Below are 25,400 nucleotides of genomic sequence, written 5' to 3'. Positions count from 1 at the left end.
CAAATCATTGTTCGTACTGTAGCGTCGGTCCACTGGGGGACGGCGCTACTTCCCATGAGCCCCTGCGGCTCCGATTTGGTCCCCGTTGTGTGTATGGTATGTCATGTATTTATTAGTTATGTGTTAAGTTATGTGTGATGTAGTTTAAGTCCTCCCTTCTATCGTTGTGTAGTGTACAAATATGAGTCCCTCCTTACCGTGTGTGTGTAACGTTGTCGTGTGTATGACATCCCCTTGTGTTCTGGGTGATCACGGCTTCATGCGTGATTATGTTACTAGGCAATTTAAGTAAAACAGCCTGTATCAAAAATGTATAGGTTTGCTGCCTCTTCTTTCTACACTGCGCCACAATACATTTAATACTAAGCATAAAATTGCAGTTTCACTACATGTCTAAAGTTATATAATCAGTAGGCTATAACTAGCACATTGATGATAAAAGTACGATACATTTGCTAATATAACAGCGACGTGTCCGTGATTTGTTATTACATGAACAACATATTGTAGCTGTTGTAAGTTTTAAATACGAAATTAATCTCAGATAACCTTTTGTCTTTCTGCGTCACATAGGCGGTCCAAAAGAAACACAAGGGAAAAAAATGAAAAGCTCTAAGGATGACCAAATATTTTCACTTCACGTTTGGTCAACAATGTGATGGTGTAATGAGTCCGACATTTACGGTAAGTTCGTCTGAAACCTAAAATGAACGCTTGAAAATGAATCGATCGTTTGCGAAACCAAAACACAATTTGTGGCAACATTGCGCTTAGATTCGTATTATTCTAATATTACACACGACTATGTTTATTGAACAGATGGCAGAAAAAGAGTTTAACAATGTACTACAACAAACTACATCAGGGACTCGGAGATGTATAAGGAGCAGTAAGGACTGGAACAAACAAACATGTTTCCAAAATATACTTTAAAACTTAGCTGGTTTTGGTAATAATGAGTAATGTATCAGGATAATACACAACGAGTTGAATACGACGCTAAAGCTGGTTACTTATTCGCAGTTTCAGATTCGTTTGGTTACTTATTCACAGCACCTTATTCGGTGGCTGAAGTTGGTTCCTTATTTAAATTGCATTCAGTTGAAACGACTTCAAATAGATACCATTTTACAAAATAAATTCTTTCATTATATTTCAATATATTTTTTTCTACATTCACAAAATCAGGTAAACAATAACCTCTTTAATGTATGCTTATATGCTCGTTTGTTTAATCTATCTCTTTTAAACAAAGTGCGCAGCAAACACGCATCGTGAACACAACCTTTTTGAAACTTCAGCCGCTAACCAACTTCAGCGTCGTGAGTTGAATCCATTGAAGTGAAACAATCGATTTATTTAAGCCTGTTCTTGATCATTTTGTCGATTTTATTTATATATTCATAAATATATAAGGGCTTTATTGATTCAGGGCTCCCCCCCCCGTCAACAACTCTCACACTCTGGCATGAATCCAAAACTTGAGAGCCCTGGTTATAATTATGCTGATTCGGTAGATGATTAATTCCCGGTATTTATAATTATATTTATGCTTATTCATTCATTGTACTTGGCGTTGGCTTCATAGAAAGGTTTAATGAAGAGCGAATTCGAAAAAATACAGCTTTGTGTAACGTATTAGTCTAGGAGAGCGTTTTCAATTTTCAAGTGATTAATAGTGTAACCCAGTGTCACAAAGAAAAGGTCACAAATCGACGCTACAACACCACCCCATTCTGAGTGGGTTATCTCCAAGCAGCAAAATAATTTTAACGACTCAGATAAGAACCAATGAATAGACAAGTATTAACTCAACGAAAAGAAGACAGGCAGTACACATGAGGAATATTTAAATGGCTGTTATTTGGTTTGTCAATGCCAGCAAAATGCCTGTTTAAATGAACCCGTGTGTTACTGAGACAGCAGACCACCATAACTACAAGGGAAAGGGCAAAAACAATTCACTCTTTATACCATTTCAACTTTTACAGTCTCGCTTGTTGAACAAATGCCAAGACTGTTTACTGTTAACAGGAAGCCTAGGGAAGCATCTTCAGTGTCCAGTTCTGTGTCTGTGAAAACTAACAACAACACGATGGAGCCTCATGACTGCACCTCTAACACAAAGTGAGTGACTTTCTGTCTGCGCTTAACGTCACTTTTGGCCACCAAAGGGAGACAAAGTGCTGCCCGTGTGCCAGTCCCTACTTCACAAGAGCCACCACACTGACATGGGTTTCGGTGTTTTTGTCTTCTGGGGTTGCCCAGACTCTCCACTAATTTAAAACAGATGCATTCTCACATTTTGTCATGTGAGACAATGACTTAACGACATTTCATTTACTCACTTTTTACTAAGTTAAACTTTAGTTTCCATCTAATGTTGTGTGTGATGTCTCCAGACTGCAGTGTGAGAGATCATCGTCTCCTGTGCCCAGCTGTGTGTCTATGAAGACTGACAGATCCCTGCCTCTGCCTCCTGCTTTCAACACTGGACCTGTGACCCCTGATCCAAAGTGAGTCAATTCCATTCAGTGTAACATATAACTGGTGATTCAGTACATTAATGACAGCATTAATGACTGGTGAGCCATTAAATGACTGAATAAGCTAATATGAAGCTATGATGAATGCTACTACATTTTCAGTAGTAGTTGTTGTCATTATAATAGTAAGATTAATGACAGTAGAAGCAGTAGTGTATCATTAATGGTGATACAGAAGTGCATTAGTTTTGATGAATCCAAACAAAACTATTGTTTAACAAATTTTATAACGATTGTTTTCACGTTATATAGTCATCTTTTGCCTTTTTTTAGGAAAAACACAAAATGAGCTTGCAAACACAATAAAACTTCAATTTCCATCTAATGTTGTGTGTGATGTCTCCAGACTGCAGTGTGAGAGATCATCGTCTCCTGTGCCCAGCTGTGTGTCTATGAAGACTGACAGATCCCTGCCTCTGCCTCCTGCTTTCAACACTGGACCTGTGACCCCTGATCCAAAGTGAGTCAATTCCATCAGTGTAACATTATTGACTGGTTCAGTAGTGTAACATTAATGACTGGTGATTCAATAGTCTAACATTATTGACTGGTGATTTAGTACTGTAGCATTATTGTCTGGTGATTCAGTAGTGTAATACTAATGATTGGTGATTCAGTAGTGTAGCATTATTGACTGGTGATTCAGTAGTGTAGCATTAATGACTGTTGGTGTAACATTGACTGGTCGTTCAGTAGGGTAAGTGTAACGCAATGTGTGTGTCATGCATGAGGGATGGGATGTTGAGACAGTAGCACAGAGGAATAACATTTATTGTAGACAATCAAATCAAATCAAATCAAATCAAATATATTTGTATAGCGCTTTTCACAACATATGTTGTCACAAAACGCTTTACAGGATTTACAAAGTTAACAATACTATGGGTCCAAATCCCTAATGAGCAAGCCAAAGGCGACAGTGGCAAGGAAAAACTCCCTAGATGGTGGGGATTAGGAAGAAACCTCGGGAGAACCAAGACTCAAAAGGGAACCCATCCTCCATTGGGCGGCCCGTTAAAGATGACACAGAATCAAATTATACAGACTAATACACAAGTTACAAATAAATCACACAATCAGGCTAAGGTAACTAGAATGAAAGTTCTGGGTGTTGATATTGTCAATGTAAATGTCTTATGATGAACGCCAGGTTTTCATTCCATGTCGGAGCGATGATACTGGAATTGTAGGCTCCAACTGCAGTGTTACTCCCTAATCCTCTAATAGAGCTACAAAGACCAACAATGGATGGCAAAACATGAGGGTTTAAATTAGGGGTGGGCATAGATAAATTTTTTTAATCTAGATTAATCTCACTGAAATCTTGAAATTAATCTAGATTAATCTAGATTAATCTATATTAAAATGGCTCATATGCGTGCTACCCAAGTAATGACTAAAAGTCAGTTTTTGAGATAGGGTTTCTTAATACAGAGGGTGCATTAGACCAGGGGCTCATCTCCTGTTTCCAAAATGCACCAATGACTGCTTGAGGAAGCTGTTCTACTTTGATACTTGAAGAAGAAAAAAATCATGCTCAATAAAATGTAGGCTACTCGTGTTCAACGGTTTATTCAGTTAAACATGAATTTGTAAGCCTACATACTGTACATTAAAAGGGGTTGATAACCTGTTTATTCAGCTAAACATGAGATTTGAAATGTAAGCCAACATTTAGTACATTTAACCTGTTTTCGGCGGCGGTGACTCTTCCCCTGGGCTGCATCAGTGCTTGACCCAGCGTCAGCAGCATTAGCAAACGGGTGCTTTGTGTACTTCAGATTGGTAGAACTCCTACAATACACTAATTCCACGTTGCATAAGGTGCAAACAACTTTAGTCTTGTCAATGTCTCCATTAGGAAGCTTCCTAAAAATTAATTTTCCATTAAGCAAACCTGGCGAATTCGTGGCTGCATCCATGTAAACACGTGTACGATTTGTAATTCACAGGTTTGAAAACTCGTTCTCACCCCTACTGTGCAATTTGTTTAGGAATACACCCGAGCTAAACTAGCAAGGTGAATGTCATCAGTTTGCTTACCTATTTTGACCCAGTTCCCAACCCAACTTTAAGAATAGATTAATGGCGATAATTTTTATATCGCCCGATAAGTGTATCAAATTAACTAATGCTGTTAACGCCGATAACGGCCCACCACTAGTTTAAATACATTCACGTTAATGAGGGGAGAAGAAGAGACAGGTGACACAGGCTAACAGAGGGTGAGATTTATGACTGGTCATTCAAACCTTGGTAAAGGTCCATGATAAAAATGACTGAATAAGCTAAAATGAAGCTATGATGAATGTCCCTTTTTTAGATTTTCTGTAGGAAAGCATAAATATATTTTCTACTAGTCATCATAATGGTAACATTAATGACAGAAGATTCAGCAGTGTATGGTTAATGACTGGCAATACAGAAGTGTATAAGTATGGATAAATAAAAACTAAACAATTGTTTAACAAATAACACAAACACAATAAAACTTCAATTTCCATCTAATGTTGTGTGTGATGTCTCCAGACTGCAGTGTGAGAGATCATCGTCTCCTGTGCCCAGCTGTGTGTCTATGAAGACTGACAGATCCCTGCCTCTGCCTCCTGCTTTCAACACTGGACCTGTGACCCCTGATCCAAAGTGAGTCAATTCCATCAGTGTAACATTAATGACTGGTGATTCAGTAGTGTAACATTAATGACAGGTGATGTAGTAAAACATTAATAACTGGTGATACAGTAGTGTAATATTAATGATTGGTAATACAGTAGTGTGGTTAGGGAACTGGTCTTGTGACTGGAGGTTCGTGGGTTCGATTCCCAGACCTGAGGCCATGACTGAGGTGCCCTTGAGCAAGGCACCTAACCCCAACTGCTCCCTGGGCGCCGGGCTAGGGCTGCCCACTGCTCTGGGCATGTGTGCACCACAGCCCCCTAGTAATCACTGGTGTGTGTGTGTGTGTGTGTTAACTGCACAGATGGGTTAAAGGCGGAGGACAAATTTCGATTGCGGTGTAAAAAATATCACAATTGACAAAATATGGCACATTTACATTTACATTTTAATGACTGGTTATTCAGTAGTGTATTAGTAATGACTGGTGATACAGTAGTGTGGTATTAATGAATGGGGATTAAGTAGTGTAGCATTAATGACTGGTAATTCAATAGTGTAACATTACTGACTGGTGATTCAGTAGTGTAGCATTAATGACTGGTGATTCAGTAGTGTAATAGTAATGATTGGTGATACAGTAGTGTAACATTAATGACTGGTGATTAAGTAGTGTAGCATTAATGACGGGTAATTAAGTAGTGTATCATTAATGACTGGTGATTCAGTAGTGTAGCATTAATGACTGGTGATTCAGTAGTGTAATAGTAATGATTGGTGATATAGTAGTGTAACATTAATGACTGGTGATTCAGTAGTGTAGCATTAATGACTGGTGATTCAGTAGTGTAATAGTAATGATTGGTGATACAGTAGTGTAGCATTAATGACTGGTGATTCAGTAGTGTAGCATTAATGACTGGTGATTCAGTAGTGTAACATCATGTAACGTGCGAGGAAGGCAGGATACAGAGACGAGTATGCATTGGAACATGTAAATGATTAATAGGCACATGAATCATAACAGATACAGTAGGAAACCAGGGATTAGAGAGAAACATGGGGACAGACAAAAATACAGGCACAGGGAACAAAGGGACGCGGCGTGGAAGTGCACGCTGTCCTACTAGGTGCCACTGGGGGGTGCCTGCGCTAGGCTCCGTAAGCGCACTTGAAGTCCTCCGAGGCACCACTGGGGGACGCTCTGTGGACCCATACCCGGGACACACCACTGGAGGACACCCAGTGACCCCAGACCTGGGCCGCGTCTCTCGAGGGGGTGGGGGAGTCATAAAAATGACTGAATAAGCTAATATGAAGCTATGATGAATGTTACTTTTATACATTTTCTGTAGTAGTAGTAGTCATCACATCATAATGGTAACATTAATGACTGGTGATACAGAATGTAACGTATTGATCAGGCAGACAAGGATCCAAGTGCGGATAATAGCCGCTTTTATTGAAAAAACGATCACAGAGTAATCAAACAGGTGAGTTTCTCCGTTCAAGGTGTGTTGTGCAGGAGTATTGCAAACGTAGTCAGGAAAGTCCAGGGTCACGCCGGTGAGACAGAAGTCAGGAGGTACAGAGGGACTAGGCAGGGAATGAGGTCTAGGAGGAGAGCAGAGGTTGGTACACAGAAAGGCAGTAACACGGAGAGAATGCTTGGTATGTGGCATGGCAACAATACTTCGCAACCCGGAAGAGAGAGGAGGAAGCTTAAATAGTTGCGAAGGGGAGGGGCAATGAGCGGCAGGTGAACCGCATCTGCACAGTGATTATGTGCTGGTCCTGACACAGAAGCATATAAGTTTGGATAAATAAAAACAAAACAATTGTTTAACAAATAACACTTACAAACACAATAAAACTTCAATTTCCATCTAATGTTGTGTGTGATGTCTCCAGACAGCAGTGTGAGAGATCGTCTCCTGTGCCCAGCTGTGTGTCTATGAAGACTGATAGATCCCTGCCTCTGCCTCCTGCTTTCAACACTGGACCTGTGACCCCTGATCCAAAGTGAGTCAATTCCATCAGTGTAACATTAATGACTGGTTCAGTAGTGTAACATTAATGACTGGTGATTCAGTAATGTAAGATTACTGACTGGTTATTCAGTAGTGTAGCATTAATAACTGGTGATTCAGTAGTGTAACATTAATGACAGGTGATGTAGTAAAACATTAATGACTGGTGATACAATAGTGTAATATTAATGATTGGTGGTACAGTAGTGTAACATAAATGACTGGTAATTCAGTAGTGAAATAGTAATGATTGGTGATTCAGTAGTGTAGCATTAATGACTGGTGATTAAGTAGTGTAGCATTAATGACTGGTGATTCAGTAGTGTGTCACGTATGGCCTCGCCCCCTCCCTTGGCTGTCACTCCAGGTTCCCTTGTGTCTGTTATTACCGTCACCTGCCCCTCGTTTAATATCATTGTATTTAAGTCCCGTCATTCCCCAGTCGAGTCATCCGTGGTTTTGTTTGTGCTTTGTGCTTTATGCTTGTGCTTCGTGCGTTGTATTCCCGTTGTGAGTATTTCTCGGTTGCTGCCCTGTATTACCTGTTTGTTCCGCCGTTCTGAGTTTACCCGTGTTTCGTTTCCCGGTGTTCAGTATGTCGCTCTATGTTTCATGTTCGGACTCCCTTGACGATCTGACCCATGCATTCCTCCTCGACCCTGATTTTGGTATTCCCTTTATTAAATCTCGCTCTCCTCAGCGTTTGTGTCCGCCTCCTCACTCAGCAGCGTATGCTGCGTTACATAGTGTATGAATGAATGAATGAATGTTCAATTTATATAGCGCCTTTCGGGATACCCAAGGCACTTTACAATTTTAACACAGGTACAAGTCTCAGACAACCAATCACAAACACACCGCCGAGCATTAATGTTGCATAAATGACTGGTAATTCAGTAGTGAAATAGTAATGATTGGTGATTCAGTAGTGTAGCATTAATGACTGGTGATTAAGTAGTGTAGCATTAATGACTGGTGATACAGTAGTGTATGAATGAATGAATGAATGTTCAATTTATATAGCGCCTTTCAGGATACCCAAGGCACTTTACAATTTTAACAAAGGTACAAGTCTCAGACAACCAATCACAAACACACCGCCGAGCATTAATGTTGCATTAATGACTGGTGATTCAGTAGTGTGGCATTAATGACTAGTGATTCAGTAGTGTAATATTATGTGACATCATGGACGGATCCGAAGTAGGAGGAGGAGTCAAAGCTGCAAAGTGTTTATTGTTCATAATGAAAATAATGCGGTCAAAGTAGCAGCTCTAACAAAACTGAGAAAGGCGTCAAACACCAGGACAGTAGCATACTGGGCTAAATTAAGACAGAAGGTGTCACGAAGGGCTACGCCCCCTTTCCTAGCTGTCACTCCGGTGTCTCTGTCCCTCGTGTCTGTGTTGTTCCCTGCTTCTGGTTCCCGCCCAGCTTGTCTGTCTCCATGGTTTCCCCTCGTCTGCCACGCCCATGTCGACATTGTCTTCACCTGTTTCTAGTCCTGTTCAGTGCATTTATAGTCCCTGTGTCTCCCATGTCGTTGTCGGTTATTTCATTCATTCCTGTTCACTGATTGATGCCGTTCGTGAGTTTGCTCTTTGTGTTTTCAGTTATCCGCGTGTTTTGCCTGTCCTTCCCTAGTTAAGCTGCCTTGTTGTTTTCGTTCCCTGTTAGTATGCCCGTGTACATTTCATGTGCTGCTTGCCTACCCGATATGACCCCTGCCTATGATTACAACTCTGCCTACGGAAATCCCGTTAATAATGTATGTAGGTGTGATGTAGGCATCTTCCTAGAGGATCTGGGATGGCCTACCGTGACATATTAATGATTGGTGATTGTCATGACATTGAAATGTTTGGGTTCTGGCGCTACCCTGGTGTCTTTTAGTAAAAGTACATTATTAAGCCTACCGTCAACTGATGGAACTTTCTGTGATGTCATTTTCTAGCTCGAGAAGAAGTTCGTTTTTTCAGTTAATTTAAACCATCACAAAAGTGAAGAGGTGCTTCCTTAGACCGTTCTTGCCCTTGAGAAGGCTTTGCTTTTTTACGAGAGAGAAAAAGGGAGAATTATATGTATCGGAAGATTGAAATAAACGTTCAAAACTCGCTTCTGCCTCAGAAATTCTTTCCATCGTTAGCTGTCTGTCTAGTCAAGTGAATGGGCGCCTGACGAGGACAGAACAGTAAAAAAGCATCCAGCGCGGCGGGCGGAACTATTCAAGGAAAGTAATCTTCAATTGTTATCCTACTTCTCATCATCGTTACCACTACTCACACCTGGTTTGCAGCTTATCTGAATGATGGATGGAAAAACAACACATTCCTCTACCGTGGAAACCAGGTCAGTTGCTCGTGCGTCTTCCAGTAAATCTTTGTCCGGCAAATCGTCAGCCAGCAGAGCCGTAGCTGCAGCTTATGCTAGAGTGGAGACAGCCCGCGCAGAAGCCGAATTCGCTAAGAAGGAGTCAGACATTCTGATTGAGAAAGCACAAATTGAAGCTAGATTAAACGCACTCAAACATGAAAGGGAGGTGGCGGCTGCCTTAGCAGAAGCTTGTGCGCTTGAAGCGGCAGAGGAGTCTGAAGTGGTTGCAGATAAATCGCTCCAGCAAGAAGCGGAAGAGAGAACACGTCAGTATGTCCAGTTACAATTAACAGAGGATGTTAAGCCACATGCACAACCCACATCACCAATAATTCATGTGCTGAAATCTGAGTCTCCTCTTAGACAGCGCCTTACTGAGTTCACAGTTGAAGCAGATTCTTCTAAAATGCCCAAACTTTATAGACCAACACCGCAACCCACCAAGCCTATGCCTCATCACACATCTCCATGGCAACTTACAGCTGGCGCAGGACAGTTCTCACCTCTCTGTGGTGTTTCACAACAGCCAGTAGATGGCAGTTCAGGTGTTAGTGATGTAGCTAGATACTTGGCACGCAGAGATCTGATTACCTCAAGCCTCTCACAGTTTGATGATTCTACTGAGAACTATTGGGCATGGAGATCATCATTCACCAACGCTATTGCTGGACTACACCTCAGTGCCAGTGAAGAACTGGACCTCCTAATTAAGTGGTTAGGGCAACAGTCAGCACAGCATGTCAGAAGAATGAGAGCCGTGCATGTAGGTAACCCTTCTGCTGGATTGATCAAGGCTTGGGAACGCCTGGAACAATGTTTCGGTTCTCCGGAGATTATAGAGAAGTCACTCTTCGACAGGCTCACAAACTACCCAAGGGTCACTAACAAGGATCCAGTGAAGCTGAGAGAACTCAGTGATCTCCTTCATGAGTTAGAAGCCGCTAAGCTGGAAGGCTACCTCCCTGGCCTTAGCTACTTGGACACTGCACGTGATGTCGCTCCTATAGTGGAAAAATTACCATACAACCTCCAAGAGCGATGGCTTAAACAGGGCTTCAAGTACAAGAGCACTCATGGTGTAACCTTCCCTCCATTCTCCTTTTTTTGTGAGTTCGTCTACGATGAGGCACGAGCACGCAATGATCCAGGTTTCAGGTTGCAAACCCTAGAGTCACAGAACCGTGTTTAGAGACCTTAATTGTGTGTTAACGTAATATATAGTGTGCAATTGTAGTGGTATCCCACAATACCAGACGGGGAGTGTCATGACATTGAAATGTTTGGGTTCTGGCGCTACCCTGGTGTCTTTTAGTAAAAGTCCATTATTAAGCCTACCGTCAACTGATGGAACTTTCTGTGATGTCATTTTCTAGGTCGAGAAGAAGTTCGTTTTTTCAGTTAATTTAAACCATCACAAAAGTGAAGAGGTGCTTCCTTAGACCGTTCTTGCCCTTGAGAAGGCTTTGCTTTTTTACGAGAGAGAAAAAGGGAGAATTATATGTATCAGAAGATTGAAATAAACGTTCAAAACTCGCTTCTGACTCAGAATTTCATCCCAACGTTAGCTGTCTGTCTAGTCAAGTGAATGGGCACCTGACGAGGACAGAACAGTGATACATTAGTTTAATATTAATGCCTGGTGACTCAGTAGGGTACCAGTAATGGAACAAGTGCAAGTATGTCGTGCATGAGGGAGGGGATTTTGAGACAGTAGTGCAGAGGAATAACATTTATTATAGACACAAACCTCTATAGAGCTACAAAGACCAACAATGGATGGCAAAACATGAGGGTTTAAAAACACTCACGTTAACGAAGGGAGAAGAAGAGACAGGTGACACAAGATAACAGAGGGTAGGCTAACAAGGGGGTGTAGCAACACACACACACACACACACACACACACACACACACACACACACACACACACACACAATAGACCGTACCAATAGTGTATATTTGGGGGGTGGGGTGTTGTACCATTACAGTAACATTCATGATTGATGAAGCAGTTGGATGACATTCATGACTGGTAATTCAAACCTTTGGTAATTCAAACCTATAAATGACTGAATAAGCCAAAATTAGGCTATGATGAATGTCCCTTTACATTTTCTGTAGGAGAACAAATATATTTTCTAAATAGTCATCATAATGGCTAACACTACAGTCAGTGTTTAATACAGGATGGAAAAAAAATTATATCCACCAATACCTTCAAGGCACCCGTTTGAACTAAAATGAATAATTAGCTCATCCAGATAAACGTTTACCAATTTCTAACTATTTCTAATTTATTTCTAGCTATCTCCATACTATAACCTGTAAAATCTGCTTCTCCATTGCCCAGATGTGTATCGATAACAGATTGACATATTAAATTCAAAGGGAGTTATTACCTCTCAACTAACAGACAAACTTTTTTTTATCTAACAACCTCATTGATTTATCCATCAGCAGTTTAATGTAGACCAGTGTAATAATTAAGTTTCTGTGTTCACAGGCTGTATTCAACAAAAGCAGCACTGCACATATCTACAGAAGTGGAGCGCTCTAGAGATCTGCACCACGATGTGCTCCAACCAGTGGATGATGTCCTGTTTAGAGTCATAGAGAGACACAAAACCAGCATGAAGAACAAACACGAGAGCTTATTTGAAGGAGCAAAAACCCAAGAGGATAAAACCCTCCTGAACAGTGTTCACACTCAGCTCCACATTATAGAGGGAGAGAGCGAAGGGGTCAATGAAGAACATGAGGTTTTACATGTTGAGAAAAGATTAAAAAAACAAAATTTACAAGACACTCCAATCAACTGCTCAGACATCTTTCAACCTGCACAGGGCCGTGAAGGAGAAACGAAAGAAGAAAACATCAGAGATGTGAAGAATGAAGATGAAGGGGTAGAAGTGCCAAAGCTCAGAACTGTGCTGACTAAGGGCATCGCCGGTATTGGAAAAACTGTCTCTGTGCAGAAGTTCATTCTAGACTGGGCAGAGGGAAAAGCCAATCAGGATGTAGATTTTATGTTTATGTTTCCATTCCGGGAGCTAAACCTGATTATGCATAATCCATACAGTCTTCATGAACTTCTGGGTTACTTTCATCCTGATTGTAGAGATCTGGACCCAAATATTTATGTTGAATGCAAAGTTGTGTTCATCTTTGATGGTTTGGATGAAAGCAGAATTCCATTGGACTTTTCACAGTGTGAAAAATTATCTGACATAACCATGACATCATCGGTGAGTATGTTGATGTCAAACCTCATCACAGGAGAACTGCTTCCCTCTGCTCTCATCTGGATAACCTCCAGACCAGCAGCAGCCAATCAGATCCCTCCTCAGTACATAAACCGTGTGACAGAAATTCAGGGATTCAATGACCCACAGAAGGAGGAATACTTCAGGAAGAGAATCAGTGACCAAGACCAAGCTGAGAAAATCATCTCACACATTAAAACAACAAGGAGTCTCCGCATCATGTGCCACATACCAGTCTTCTGCTGGATCTCAGCCACCGTTCTTCAGCAAATCATGAAACAAGCTAATCATAAAGAAATTCCCAGAACCTTGACTGAAATGTACACACACTTGCTGCTAACTCAGACAAACATGAAAAATGAGAAGTATGAAGGGAAAGATGAAACAGATCTTAAAAAACTGCTGGAATCTAACAGAGCGATGATAATAAGACTGGCTGAACTAGCTTTCAAACAGCAGACTGTGGGTAACATCATGTTTTATGAAGAGGACCTGAGAGAGTGCGGCATTGACGTGAACGAGGCCTCCGTGTACTCTGGGATCTGCACCGAGATCTTTAGGGAGGAATCTGTGCTCGACCAGAGGAAGGTCTTCTGCTTTGTGCATTTGAGCTTTCAGGAGTTCCTGGCTGCTTTTTATTTGTTTTACTGCTATGTGAACAAGGACATGAAGGGACTGCAGTTTGTCTTACAGGAGGATTCAGAGTCTAGTGACAGTGCCCCTTCTGAGGACAGTGATGGCTCTGAGGTCAAAGGTCAATCACTGGAGGTCACACTGGAAGAACTACTGAAGAAAACTGTGTGTAAAGCCGTACGAAGTCAGAACGGACACTTGGACCTTTTCCTCCGTTTCCTGCTGGGCATCTCACTGGAGTCCAATCAGAGACTCCTGCAAGGCTTACTGACACAAACGCACAGCAATCCACAGAGCATCAACAAAATCATAAAGTACATTCAGAAACAAATACAAGGAGAGGATGAGATGCAACTGATGAGAAGATTGAAGTCCTCAAAGAAGCAGAACAGAAAGAGACAAATCCTCCCTACAGAGAAGTCCATCAAACGCCAAATGCAAACAGGGTCCCTCCCTACTGACAGATCCATCAATCTATTTCTCTGTTTATCTGAAATGAAAGACCAGTCTCTTTCTAGAGAGATTCGGGAGTATCTAAACTCAGCTGAACAGTCTGAAATGAAGCTCTCAGCTGGACACTGTGCAGCTATAGCCTACATGCTGCAGATGTCAGAGGAAGTTCTGGATGAACTAGAGCTAAAAAAGTTCAACACAACCAATGAAGGTTATAGAAGACTAATTCCAGGGGTGAGCAACTGCAGAAAAGCTCTGTGAGTATGACATGTAGATAAATTATAATGTCAATGTGTGAATATTAAATATAGTCAGTGGAGTGGAAATCTGATCCCTCCATCAGATGCCATTATGAAAATTCCCCTATGTGTCACACTGTGAGGGGAGCGTGGGGGAGAGGTAGCCAAACAGAAGCACATGGTGAGCTATTACACAGATAACAACAAAAATGAAGACCCTTGGCGGGTCATACCACATAGTGCAAAGGGTGGGGGGAACAGGCTGTTGTACCTTAGTGTAACGGTGGTGAACCCGAGGGTAGAGATGGATCCATAAGCAGGTATAAATATACTTTGATTTTAATAAATATAAACAATAAGCAGACCCCGTAGGGAAAGCAGGCAGCAGCACAAAAGGGCAAGGCAAAAAGGGAGAGTCAAAAACCAGGCAGCGATAGTCAAAAAACCAAAAAGACTTCAGCAAGGCAGGCAGAGGTACAAGAGGGCTAGGCGAGCAGGGATCAAAAACCAGAATCAGTCAGAATGCAATGCAGGAAATAAGGCTTGGTAGAGACACTCAGAGAGGCAATACTTTGCACTGGTGTGTGTGTACAGAATCCTTAAGTAGGGTGTGGTGAGTGTTTCATTGGAGTCAGGTGTGCTGGTTAGTATTCCGGTGATGGCGCCCTCTGCCAGTCACGGGTGTGATTGCCATTCCTGACAGATCTAACAGCACCAAAACAGATCTAACAACAGTCTAGAGAAAGAACACATGAGCAGTATCAACTGGAATTATTAGTGCATGTCAAAACAGGACAAAAATTGCAAGTCATAAAACATCATAAAAAGGTTATGAACTGTTTATAGTTTATAAATAAAGGGCTAATCTCTAAACCAGAGGCGTTAAACAGATGTTCATGAAAAAGTAATTTCGTAATTTCAAAATCATACAAAAATATTCCGCAATTTCATGTGTTGATATACATATCACTGGAACATGAGGTGAGACGCTGAGGCGCAGTCTTAACAATGAATGTTTATTATATTAGCACGTTAGCAATTAGCAACACAAAGATGAGCGACATACACAACATTCAATGCTGTTATATAAACAAGAAACAAGGGCAACACATAACAGCAACGAAACAAGTATCATCTGCGACAAATGACACAGACACAAAAAAGCCTGAGGGAGGAGGCATGGACCATGTAAATCGTAAAACAGATGAGCATAATGACTATATGTCATTATTCCCCCAATATTAAATATTATAAACATAAACATTAGAAAACTGACATACAAAAGTACTTTTTAAAAATATTAAATGGTATAGTCTAGAAAAGGGTACATGTAGAAAAAAGAAACATTTATACCAAGTAATTTATACCAACTCTTCATAGCTGTAACGGTGGCCGGCGGCAGACGGAAGAGACACGGATCCGCTGGTTGACTCACGGTTACGTTTATTGTAAATAAAGATTGCGCAATAGCGCACGAGAAACATTCAGCACACAAACAAGACGTGCAGAACATAGACAACGACGAGCACAAGACACTGCGCGAACGCACATTAAATAGACAGACCACACCAACCCCACGTGATGACGAGACGAGCCACAGGTGAGACGGATAATGACAAGACGCACCCGCACCCACGGAGGTACACAGACACAGACGAATAGACGCAGACAACGTTAACACACGCCCCAAAGGAAGGGTTCGGGGACCGTAGCGTGACAGACGCCCCCACCAAGGGCACTACCCGTCCCGGGGTGCCAACAGGACCAAGCGCCCCGAACCCACGTCGATGGGCGGATCCGAAGCGCCCAGTCCTGCGTCTGGGAGATGACCGCCCTCGGTGGAGAGTCCGCCACGAACAGCCTAGAACACCCTCCCTGGGAAGACCGGGGAAAACACGTTAGACACGTTTAACGGGACGGACACAAACACACAAACTGGTACATTAATACATAGAGGCACGAAAGGGAATAACGGATTAGGCACACATAAGGGAAGACTCACGAACACAGGGACAGACACACACGACACAGGTGCCAGGCTGCGCGCCAGAAGGAGGGCAATCAGGGGAGAGAGACCGGGAGCTGCTGGAGCTGCAGGCGCTGCGGTGGGCGGTGCTCCTCCTGCCCTCGCTGCAAACCCTCCACCGGGCGCAGCGCGGCTGGCGGACGCACCATGTGCCGCGCGGTTGGCCGACGCGCCAGGTGCCGCGCGGTTGGCCGACGCGCCAGGTGCAGCGCGGTTGGCCGACGCGCCAGGTGCAGCGCGGTTGGCCGACGCGCCAGGTGCAGCGCGACTGGTCTCTCCCCTCGATGGGCCGTAGGGCATCCCTCCTTCTCCTCTCGACCGCCCCTTGGAGCCGGCAGTGGGGTCTTCTCCCTCTGTCTCCATCGCCTTACTGCCCCGGCTCCAGCTCATGGGCTGCTCCGGGCTGCCACCCCACGAGTAGTCCATCTCTTCTCCCTCGGAGCGATCAGAGGATGGGCCCGCCTCAGGAGTCCACCTCCCCTTTACCGTCCCGGCAGACAGCTCCGAGGGGGGAGGGTTCTCCTCCTCATCCTCAGTGTAGGAGGCCTCTTCCTCGGGGTATGTGGAGCACTCCGACGGAGGGTACTCCTCCTCATCGTACTCCTGCTCCTCGCCTTCCTCCACGGTGGTAGAGGGACCTATGGGCGGAGGGATGTAGTCCTCTTCCTCGGACTCCTCCTCCTCCTCTTCCCCGTAGTCGACGGTGGACACGTCGTCTAACGACGGCGGGTAGTCCTCTCCCTCTCCACCGTAGTCCACCGTGGAGGCGTCGTACAACGACGGAGGGTAGGCCTCCTCCTCTCCCTCTTCACCCTCACCGTAGTATACGGTGGGGGCGGAACAAACTGAGAGAGCCTGGTCTTCCTCTTCCTCCTCGCCCTCTGATTCCTCCCCCTCGAACTAGCTCCCAGGGGTCTTCTCCGTGGAGCAGAGTTCGAGGGAGCCTACCCTCAGGGGCGAGAGGTCTCTGGTGGAAGAGGGGTGGCGCTCCTTCCAAAACCGCATCGCGGTCTTGCGAAAATAGTCCGCCAACTCCTCAGTCCTGGCTTCCCGAGCCCAAAGCAGCATAACCGCACATAACGGGTCCTGCTGCATCGCTTCGAGGGTGACGGGGGCTCCGCGGTGCTGTGCAGGGGAAGAGGCGTGACGTCGCTTACTGGGCTTCTTGGCCTTCTTTGGCCGGGTGGTGTATCCTGGCATGGTGTCTCTGGTCGGCTCATCGTTCTGTAACGGTGGCCGGCGGCAGACGGAAGAGACACGGATCCGCTGGTTGACTCACGGTTACGTTTATTGTAAATAAAGATTGCGCAATAGCGCACGAGAAACATTCAGCACACAAACACGACGTGCAGAACATAGACAACGACGAGCACAAGACACTGCGCGAACGCACATTAAATAGACAGACCACACCAACCCCACGTGATGACGAGACGAGCCACAGGTGAGACGGATAATGACAAGACGCACCCGCACCCACGGAGGTACACAGACGCAGACGAATAGACGCAGACAACGTTAACACACGCCCCAAAGGAAGGGTTCGGGGACCGTAGCGTGACAATAGCTCCTAGAAAAATGTGTAATTGGGACAAAATTTTATTACATGAACATAAGATGCAGCTTCTGTTTCTTCTGTTTATTAAAACATGGAGTGTTTTATATATTAAGCTTTTTACAGACTTCCCTGTGGCTGCAGGATATTTCCACAGTGTAACAAAACAAAGACATGACTGGGGTGTAATGGTCATGTGTTGACATTTGTCATATGTCAGAACATTAATTTTAGACAATAATGTATGCACTTGCTCTTCTTTGGCAGGATAATCGGCTGTAATCTTAACACGGAGTCTGCTGAAACATTATCAACAGCTTTACAAACAGCAAACTGCTCACTAAGTGTACTAGACCTTAGTGGCAATGACCTGCAAGATTCAGGAGTCAAACTGCTCTCTCACGGACTGATGAGTTCACAGTGTAAACTGGAAATACTCAGGTGAACTTGATCATGTGAAGTTTGAAATTTTCAAGTGCAGATATTATAGATTTTATTAGCTTGTCACAATGACAATTTATTTTCAGGTTTTTGTGTCAATATCGCAAAATATAAAAATGTTACTATTTTGTGTTCATTACATAAATTAATTAAGTTACAAATAATTCATGACCTTGGTCTTTTTTGCAAGTGTATTTCATACTGTGATGGACAGGGGAAATGCAAAAAAAGAAGCAAGTGATCAAGCCATTCCCAGGAATAATGGAGGTTTAATGAAAAAAGTGCAAAGCACATTACTTAATCCAAATTATGGACACAATAACCATCAGTCAGCTGGTACATAGACAAGAAATAAATAGACAAACGACCCTCAGGTGGTGAACTTCCTAATGGGCCAAGCCCACCTGAGAGACTTACACAACACAACAAGGAATGGACAGACATAAATTCTGACGGAGGCGACTGGCAGGGGCATCCATATTTTGACAAATACATTAATCAGCATTATTCAGATTGCCATTTTTCTTCGATTTCTCTTTCGTAATGGCAGCCATCTTGTGCTATTTTTGTTACTTATTTCCACAACATTTTTACAAATCATCATAATTGTACTTTAGAACTGGTTTTAAACTGCCCTTTCCACTCAGACATACTGTATTACTTGATACCGTCAATGCACTGAGAAACCTAAGGAGGTCACAGAAAGAATAATGTTTTTGTTTCCAGTGAACAGAAATTCAATTTCTGTTTTTCTGTTAGTTATACTGGCCTCACAAACTAGATCAAATAGCTAGAAAGTTAGCTAATGTGTTTTATGCAAGGAATTAGGTATGGGGGAATACTATATAGTATAGCTTGTGAGAACATAACATGCTAATTGTATTATATATTTCCTGTCACTTAATCCACTTCCCTGTGTACTATATTTACTCCTCTTTTGCAGACTAGCTAGCTGTAACCTCACTATGAACTCCACAGAACCAATAACATCAGTTCTGAATTCGGCAAATTCCTACCTGAAAGAACTGGACCTTAGTAACAATAACCTGCAAGATTCAGGAGTGAAACTGCTCTCTGAAGGCTTACACAGCTCACACTGTAAACTGGGAACACTTAAGTAAGTCTTTTTGTTTTACTGTGACTTAGATTGTGAACTGGAAAAGCTAAGATGTGAAAATATTGTTCTACAGGCTGTGATTATATTTGTAAGCATCTCAGATTTGTAGTTTATGGACAACAAAAACTGATAAACTGATGCAAACCACAACACTGTATTAAATGTGTTTTTTTATCTATTCTTTTCAGAATGGCTATGTGTAACCTTGGGGGGAAAACCTGTGAATGTCTTGGGTCAGCTTTACAGGCAAACTCACCGCTGAAAGAATTGGACCTCAGTAATAATGATCTGCATGATTCAGGAATTAATCTTCTCTCAGATGGTCTTAAGACTGCAGGCTGTAAGCTGGAGTTCCTGCGGTGAGAGACCTGTGAATTTGATCATGAATGTTCACATTCACACACATGGCAGAAACTGTTGCACAGGTTCAGGTCTAGAGGTGGAGGACCAGGGTCAATCACAATGAGCACGCTAGAACAAACACACACATGAATAAAGAGAAATGTGTAGATTTAATCAGGCACCAAGAGAATAATGCAACACAGATGATGTGATGATACTGTATATACAAATGTGTTAACTTGCATAGAGAACTTAGACAGTACCCAAGCAAAGATAGAAAGAAAGTTTGCTACTACTATCTGTGTTTTATATCTCTAATGTACAGTGTAATTCTACAGAGTAGTGTTAGGCTTAGTTCTACAGCGTAGGGTTAGTGTTAGTTCTACAGAGTAGGGTTAGGGTTAGTTCTACAGGGTAGGGCTAGTTCTACAGTGTAGGGTTAGTGTTAGTTCTATAGGGTAGGGTTAGGGTTAGTTCTACAGGGTAGGGTTAGGGTTAGTTCTACAGGGTAGGGCTAGTTCTACAGTGTAGGGTTAGTGTTAGTTCTATAGGGTAGGGTTAGGGTTAGTTCTACAGGGTAGGGTTAGGGTTAGTTCTATAGGGTAGGGTTAGGGTTAGTTCTATAGGGTAGGGTTAGTGATAGTTCTACAGGGTATGGTTAGGGTTAATTCTACAGGGTAGGTTTAGGGTTAGTTCTACAGCATAATGTTAGTGTTAGTTCTACAGGGTAGGGTTAGGTTTAGTTCTACAGGGTAGGGTTAGTTCTACAGTGTAGGGTTTGTGTTAGTTCTACAGAGTAGGGTTAGTTCTACAGTGTAGGGTTAGTGTTAGTTCTACAGGGTAGGGTTAGTTCTACAGAGTAGGGTTAGTTCTACAGGGTAGGGTTAGGTTTAGTTCTACAGGGTAGGGTTAGTTCTACAGTGTAGGGTTTGTGTTAGTTCTACAGAGTAGGGTTAGTTCTACAGTGTAGGGTTAGTGTTAGTTCTACAGGGTAGGGTTAGTTCTACAGTGTAGGGTTAGTGTTAGTTCTACAGGGTAGGGTTAGTTCTACAGTGTAGGGTTAGTGTTAGTTCTACAGCGTAGGGTTAGTTCTACAGTGTAGGGTTAGTGTTAGTTCTACAGAGTAGGGTTAGTTCTAGTTGGTCCCACCTTTGCTCCCTTTACTGTCTCCCCAGTATTAGGCAAAGCTTGTTATTTTGGTTTGAGAATCAAGAAAACTACTTTGTCTTGACTTTCAGGTTAGATTGTGTTTATTCCTCTACATGGCCTGGGTACAAGAACTCATGTAGATTTCACCCTTCACCAGAAGCCCCTTATGAATCCAGCATGTCATAAATCTCATCTGCTAGAGCATTCGAGCAGAGAAAAAATCAACTCATAACTCACCCACAACCTTCTGATTACCAGCCCCGTATGTTTGCCACTGAGCTGTAGGAGAGGAGAGGTTTGTGGGTGCCGGGGGCTCTTCTTCCTCTTTGGGCTCTTCTTCTTCATCTTCTGGGTTCTTCTCCGTACGGCAGCCTGCTTCAGTCAGTATCCCTGTTTCCATTAGGTATTATTATTGTTACTTTAATCTAGTATGGTTATGTTATTGTTTTATATTTTGTTGGATATTTAATAAATCTGGTTAATTGTGCAGCCACGGTCTTCCTTGGTTATACTGGTCCAGATGAGCTCATTATTAGTATCAGTTAAAAGGTAAATCAATGCTAATACCAATTCCCTCTATTCCCTCTAAAGTATCACATCTGCTGCTCATTATGATAAACCTCTGATAAAGCAGGCTATTGTTTATAGCAAGGTACTTTATAAAGTTGGTTAGGTATATTCTATAACCTGTACTGATCTATTTGAGGAGTTCTTTAAAATTCTTACCAACTATAATTTGGAGTCAGATATTTTATAAGTTTTATGCGTGTCAATCCTTCTTCTGCACCTATTTCTGTCCTTGGTTGTAAGCAAGCAGGTAGGTTAGTTATATCTCATAACTAAAACCCCTACACTCACAAGCAGGTAGGTTAGTTAAATCTCAACTAAAACCCCTACACACACAAGCAGGTAGGTTAGTTATATCTCATAACTAAAACCCCTACACACACAAGCAGGTAGGTTAGTTAAATCTCAACTAAAACCCCTATTGAGCTGACTCTGGCTTGTCTAGTTAGCCCTAGCCAGTTTATTATGGAGCTGTAATATTGTAGGCTCTGTGGTTTTTGTTTGGTAAATGTTAATGTCATGCCACATTACATGTTTTTATTGTTAATATAAATGCAGCAATATATTGTTGCTTTCAGATGTTTCAGCTCAATGAATTTGTGCCTCATGTTTTAATTAGTTGTAATTAGTTTTAGTGTTTCCTCCATGCAGCACATTAAATAAGGTAATGAAGTACTGAAGGTTGATTATGGTTCATATAATTTGGCAGCCCCGTCGACAGGGGGGGACAACCGGGTCTGTTGTCCCGGGCCCAAGGGCCAGGGGGGCCCATCAAAGAGCCCAGCAATTTTATTTTTTATTTAAAGTCTATAATTTTTAAATAATCTTGAAATCTTTCATTAATATAAGATTCTGTACTCAAAATAAGCTCAATGGCTAAAATATATATGTTTTTTACCTATCTGCATATATTCCATTAAGTGCATACTCCCCTGCCTCCCACTGCAAAATGGATTGATCCAGCGACCGTAACCGGCTGGTAACCGCCCAACAGCGGGAAATACAGTGGTGGATAGTTAAAGTAAATACTGAAATCTGGAGCGCAGAAAAGAAAGGAAAAACATTTACCTGACGAATTTTAAAGTTGCATTGTGTTCCAGGTTTGAAAAGTGCTGGAATTTAGGCTAAAGTACTTGAAAATGCTTGAAATTGTAACTACTTTGTTTCACAACAAATATCTGTCTGATTGAACAGTTCTCTTGTATTACGTTAACAAATACGAGCCTCTTGTAATTACAGGACGAAACACGAGAGAACGTGAAGAAGTTAATATTGGGCGTTTTGAAAATAAACAACCATTAAATAATGTGATAAAAAGCGAATAATTTAGAGTGTATGTATAAATATTTAACTTAATTAAGTTTAACATGCTGGAAAATATTGAAATGGACCTTTAAAGTGACGTATAAGTGTTTTAATTCCACCTTATAAAGGTGTATGAACCCTGCAAACATGACTTTGTTCATTGCGCTGAAGCGCGGCACGCGCGAAGTTACAAAAGTCGGGAGGTGCATGACCTCGCGAATTGACAGCGCGTGAGGCCCTCGCGCATGGGCGGAGCCACTGCGATTACCTCATTTTCGCCTCGCGAGGCGTCAAGTATAAACTAGTCAGCTGTCAGAAACAGCTGACGTGCACGTGGGGGGGGGGGGGGGCACATGAAACTTACTGGTCCCGGGCCCCAGCAAGACTGTTAACTGGCCTGTAATTTGGTAATAACAAAGTCACAATAGCAAAGTGCTGCAGACCCCTGCAGATGTCCTCACTCATTTTCCCTCCTTTCTGCAGGTTGTCTGGCTGCTTGGTTACAGAGGAAGGTTGTTCTTCTCTGGCTTCAGCTCTGAGCTCAAACCCCTCACACCTAAAGGAACTGGATCTGACCTACAACCACCCAGGAGAGTCAGGAGTGAAGCTGCTCTCTGCTAGACTGGAGGATCCACACTGCAAACTTGAGACACTGAAGTATGTAAAACAGTGAGGATCAATATTTGTATACACATACAGTGCACTGTATGAGTATGATGTATTTAGCAATGAAGATTACAAAAGGTGAACTTTGCATGTGTGTTTTCCTCTTTAGAATGGAGCATGCAGGGACTAACAGGATCAAAGCAGGCTTAAGAAAGTGTAAGTTTACTGTGTTCAGTAATGCTCCCTCAAACACTACCCATGCACCTTTATGCACAGGGGAATGTGAAAACACATACAGGTATTTGTTTTTAGAAAATAATATGATTTCTTTTGTGCAGATGGCTGTGAGCTCACACTGGATCCAAACACAGCACATGCACACCTGTCCCTGTCTGAAGATAACAAAAAGGTGACATTTGTAAGACAGAAACTGCTGTATCCTAAACATTCAGAGAGATTTGATGACTGGGAGCAGGTGCTGTCCAAACAGAGTCTGTCAGGACGCTGTTACTGGGAGGCTGAATGGAGCGGTGGAGTCCCTGAAATAGCAGTTGCATATCACGAAACCAACAGGAAACAAGGGCCGAACGAACACAGTAGATTTGGATTTAATAAAACGTCCTGGAGTCTGTTCTGCTTCAGTGGGTGTTGCTCTGCCTGGCACAATCAGAAAAATACAGACATACCTGCCTCACTTTACAACAAAGTTGGGGTGTATCTGGACTGCTTGGCTGGCACTCTGTCATTCTACAGCATTTCTGCTGACACACACACACTGACCCACTTACACACATTCTACTCCACATTTACTGGTCCGCTCTACGCAGGGTTTGGAGTTCGTGATGCTTCACTGTGTGTGTGTCAGATAGATTGACTTCCTCTGCCCCACAGGAACACTCGAGTCTTCAGAGAAACAGGATCCTCCTCTCACACAACTAATACAAACGATGACACATTTTGTTTGTGTTATTGTACACATACATAATTCAATATATAGTTAGCAGTATGTTCTTTATCATTTAGAACAGTTTTCCCAGCCTCGTCTGCTAATCCACTGCACAGCTGTCACGTTTCCCTGCTCTGGAACATGTGATACACTCCGCACCCTAAAGACTATCCTGAACTCTGATCCAGAACTCTGATCCAGAACTGTAATCTAGATCTCTAGCCATTTCTTTCACTCTGGTCAAAAACAAATAATTTAGTAATGTAACTTTACATTCTAAATGTCTGTGTGGGAAGATACTTAATCACATGTAAAAAATATCCAGTCACTACAAGATATCTCTGTCCTTTATTGATTATTTGCTCCTCTCTCCTCCCCTGTCTTGTGTCATATGCCCTAGCCCCGCCTCGTTTCCTTGGGTCTGTCACACCTCTGTACCCATAGTAAAAAAATCCAGTAAAAATTCTGGGGTCGCAGGGTGCGGTTTTTTGGGCTACATTTGAGTTGGGCTACCGCGGGAGTTACAAGTCAACACTAAGAATTGATTGCGATATAATACTCAATTTGTCTCTGTTTTACACACTCGCCCCCTTGACAACTTATTTTTAACCTCACGCAAATCTCTTGAAATAATTAATAAGTTTGTGTGCATGAAAAGATCAAACCTATTCACAAACCAAACTCTGAAAAAAATGAATGTTGAATAAAGTAATAGTATTCTTTTGACAAGAAGATGGACTCCTCACTACCCCAGCATTCAGACCCGTCACTGTTAGAGCTCTCACCGCTGCTAGCTCTGCTCTCACCGCTGCTGGCTCTGCTCTCACCGCTGCTGGCTCTGCCCTCACCGCTGCTGGCTCTGCTCTCACCGCTGCTAGCTCTGCCCTCACCCCTGCTAGCTCTGCCCTCACCGCTGCTGGCTCTGCTCTCACCCCTGCTGGCTCTGCCCTCACCGCTGCTAGCTCTGCTTCACCGCTGCTAGCTCTGCCCTCACCGCTGCTAGCTCTGCTCTCACCGCTGCTAGCTCTGCTCTCACCGCTGCTAGCTCTGCTCTCACCGCTGCTAGCTCTGCTCTCACCACTGCTGGCTCTGCCCTCACCGCTGCTGGCTCTGCTCTCACCGCTGCTGGCTCTGCTCTCACCGCTGCTAGCTCTGCTCTCACCACTGCTGGCTCTGCCCTCACCGCTGCTGGC

At 42.9% G+C, this 25,400-nt stretch overlaps 1 protein-coding gene across 1 annotated transcript; it reads left to right on the top strand.

Annotated features, from left to right (window-relative positions):
- LOC143517655 (NACHT, LRR and PYD domains-containing protein 3-like) lies at nt 1-25,142 on the top strand. Its single transcript, XM_077010388.1, has 14 exons — nt 1-96; nt 574-684; nt 2,035-2,127; nt 2,403-2,516; nt 2,893-3,006; nt 5,076-5,189; nt 7,074-7,184; nt 12,069-14,171; nt 18,002-18,175; nt 19,119-19,292; nt 19,481-19,651; nt 23,139-23,312; nt 23,431-23,477; nt 23,600-25,142. The coding sequence occupies exons 3-14, from the start codon at nt 2,096-2,098 to the stop codon at nt 24,133-24,135; spliced, it is 3,864 nt and encodes a 1,287-aa protein (XP_076866503.1). The 5' UTR covers nt 1-96; nt 574-684; nt 2,035-2,095; the 3' UTR covers nt 24,136-25,142.
- The last annotated feature ends 258 nt before the right edge of the window (nt 25,143-25,400 follow it).

This window comes from Brachyhypopomus gauderio, chromosome 6, assembly GCF_052324685.1.
Source record: "Brachyhypopomus gauderio isolate BG-103 chromosome 6, BGAUD_0.2, whole genome shotgun sequence".
NCBI lineage: Eukaryota > Metazoa > Chordata > Actinopteri > Gymnotiformes > Hypopomidae > Brachyhypopomus > Brachyhypopomus gauderio.
This window is presented reverse-complemented; position numbering and strand designations above follow the sequence as displayed.

Excerpts from the sequence above, each read along its gene's own strand:
- LOC143517655 (XM_077010388.1), top strand. The coding sequence starts at position 2,096 with ATGGAGCCTCATGACTGCACCTCTAACACAAA. Across the intron at positions 2,128-2,402 it reads GACTGCACCTCTAACACAAA|ACTGCAGTGTGAGAGATCAT; the intron begins GTGAGTGACTTT and ends TGATGTCTCCAG. Across the intron at positions 23,478-23,599 it reads CAAAGCAGGCTTAAGAAAGT|ATGGCTGTGAGCTCACACTG; the intron begins GTAAGTTTACTG and ends TCTTTTGTGCAG.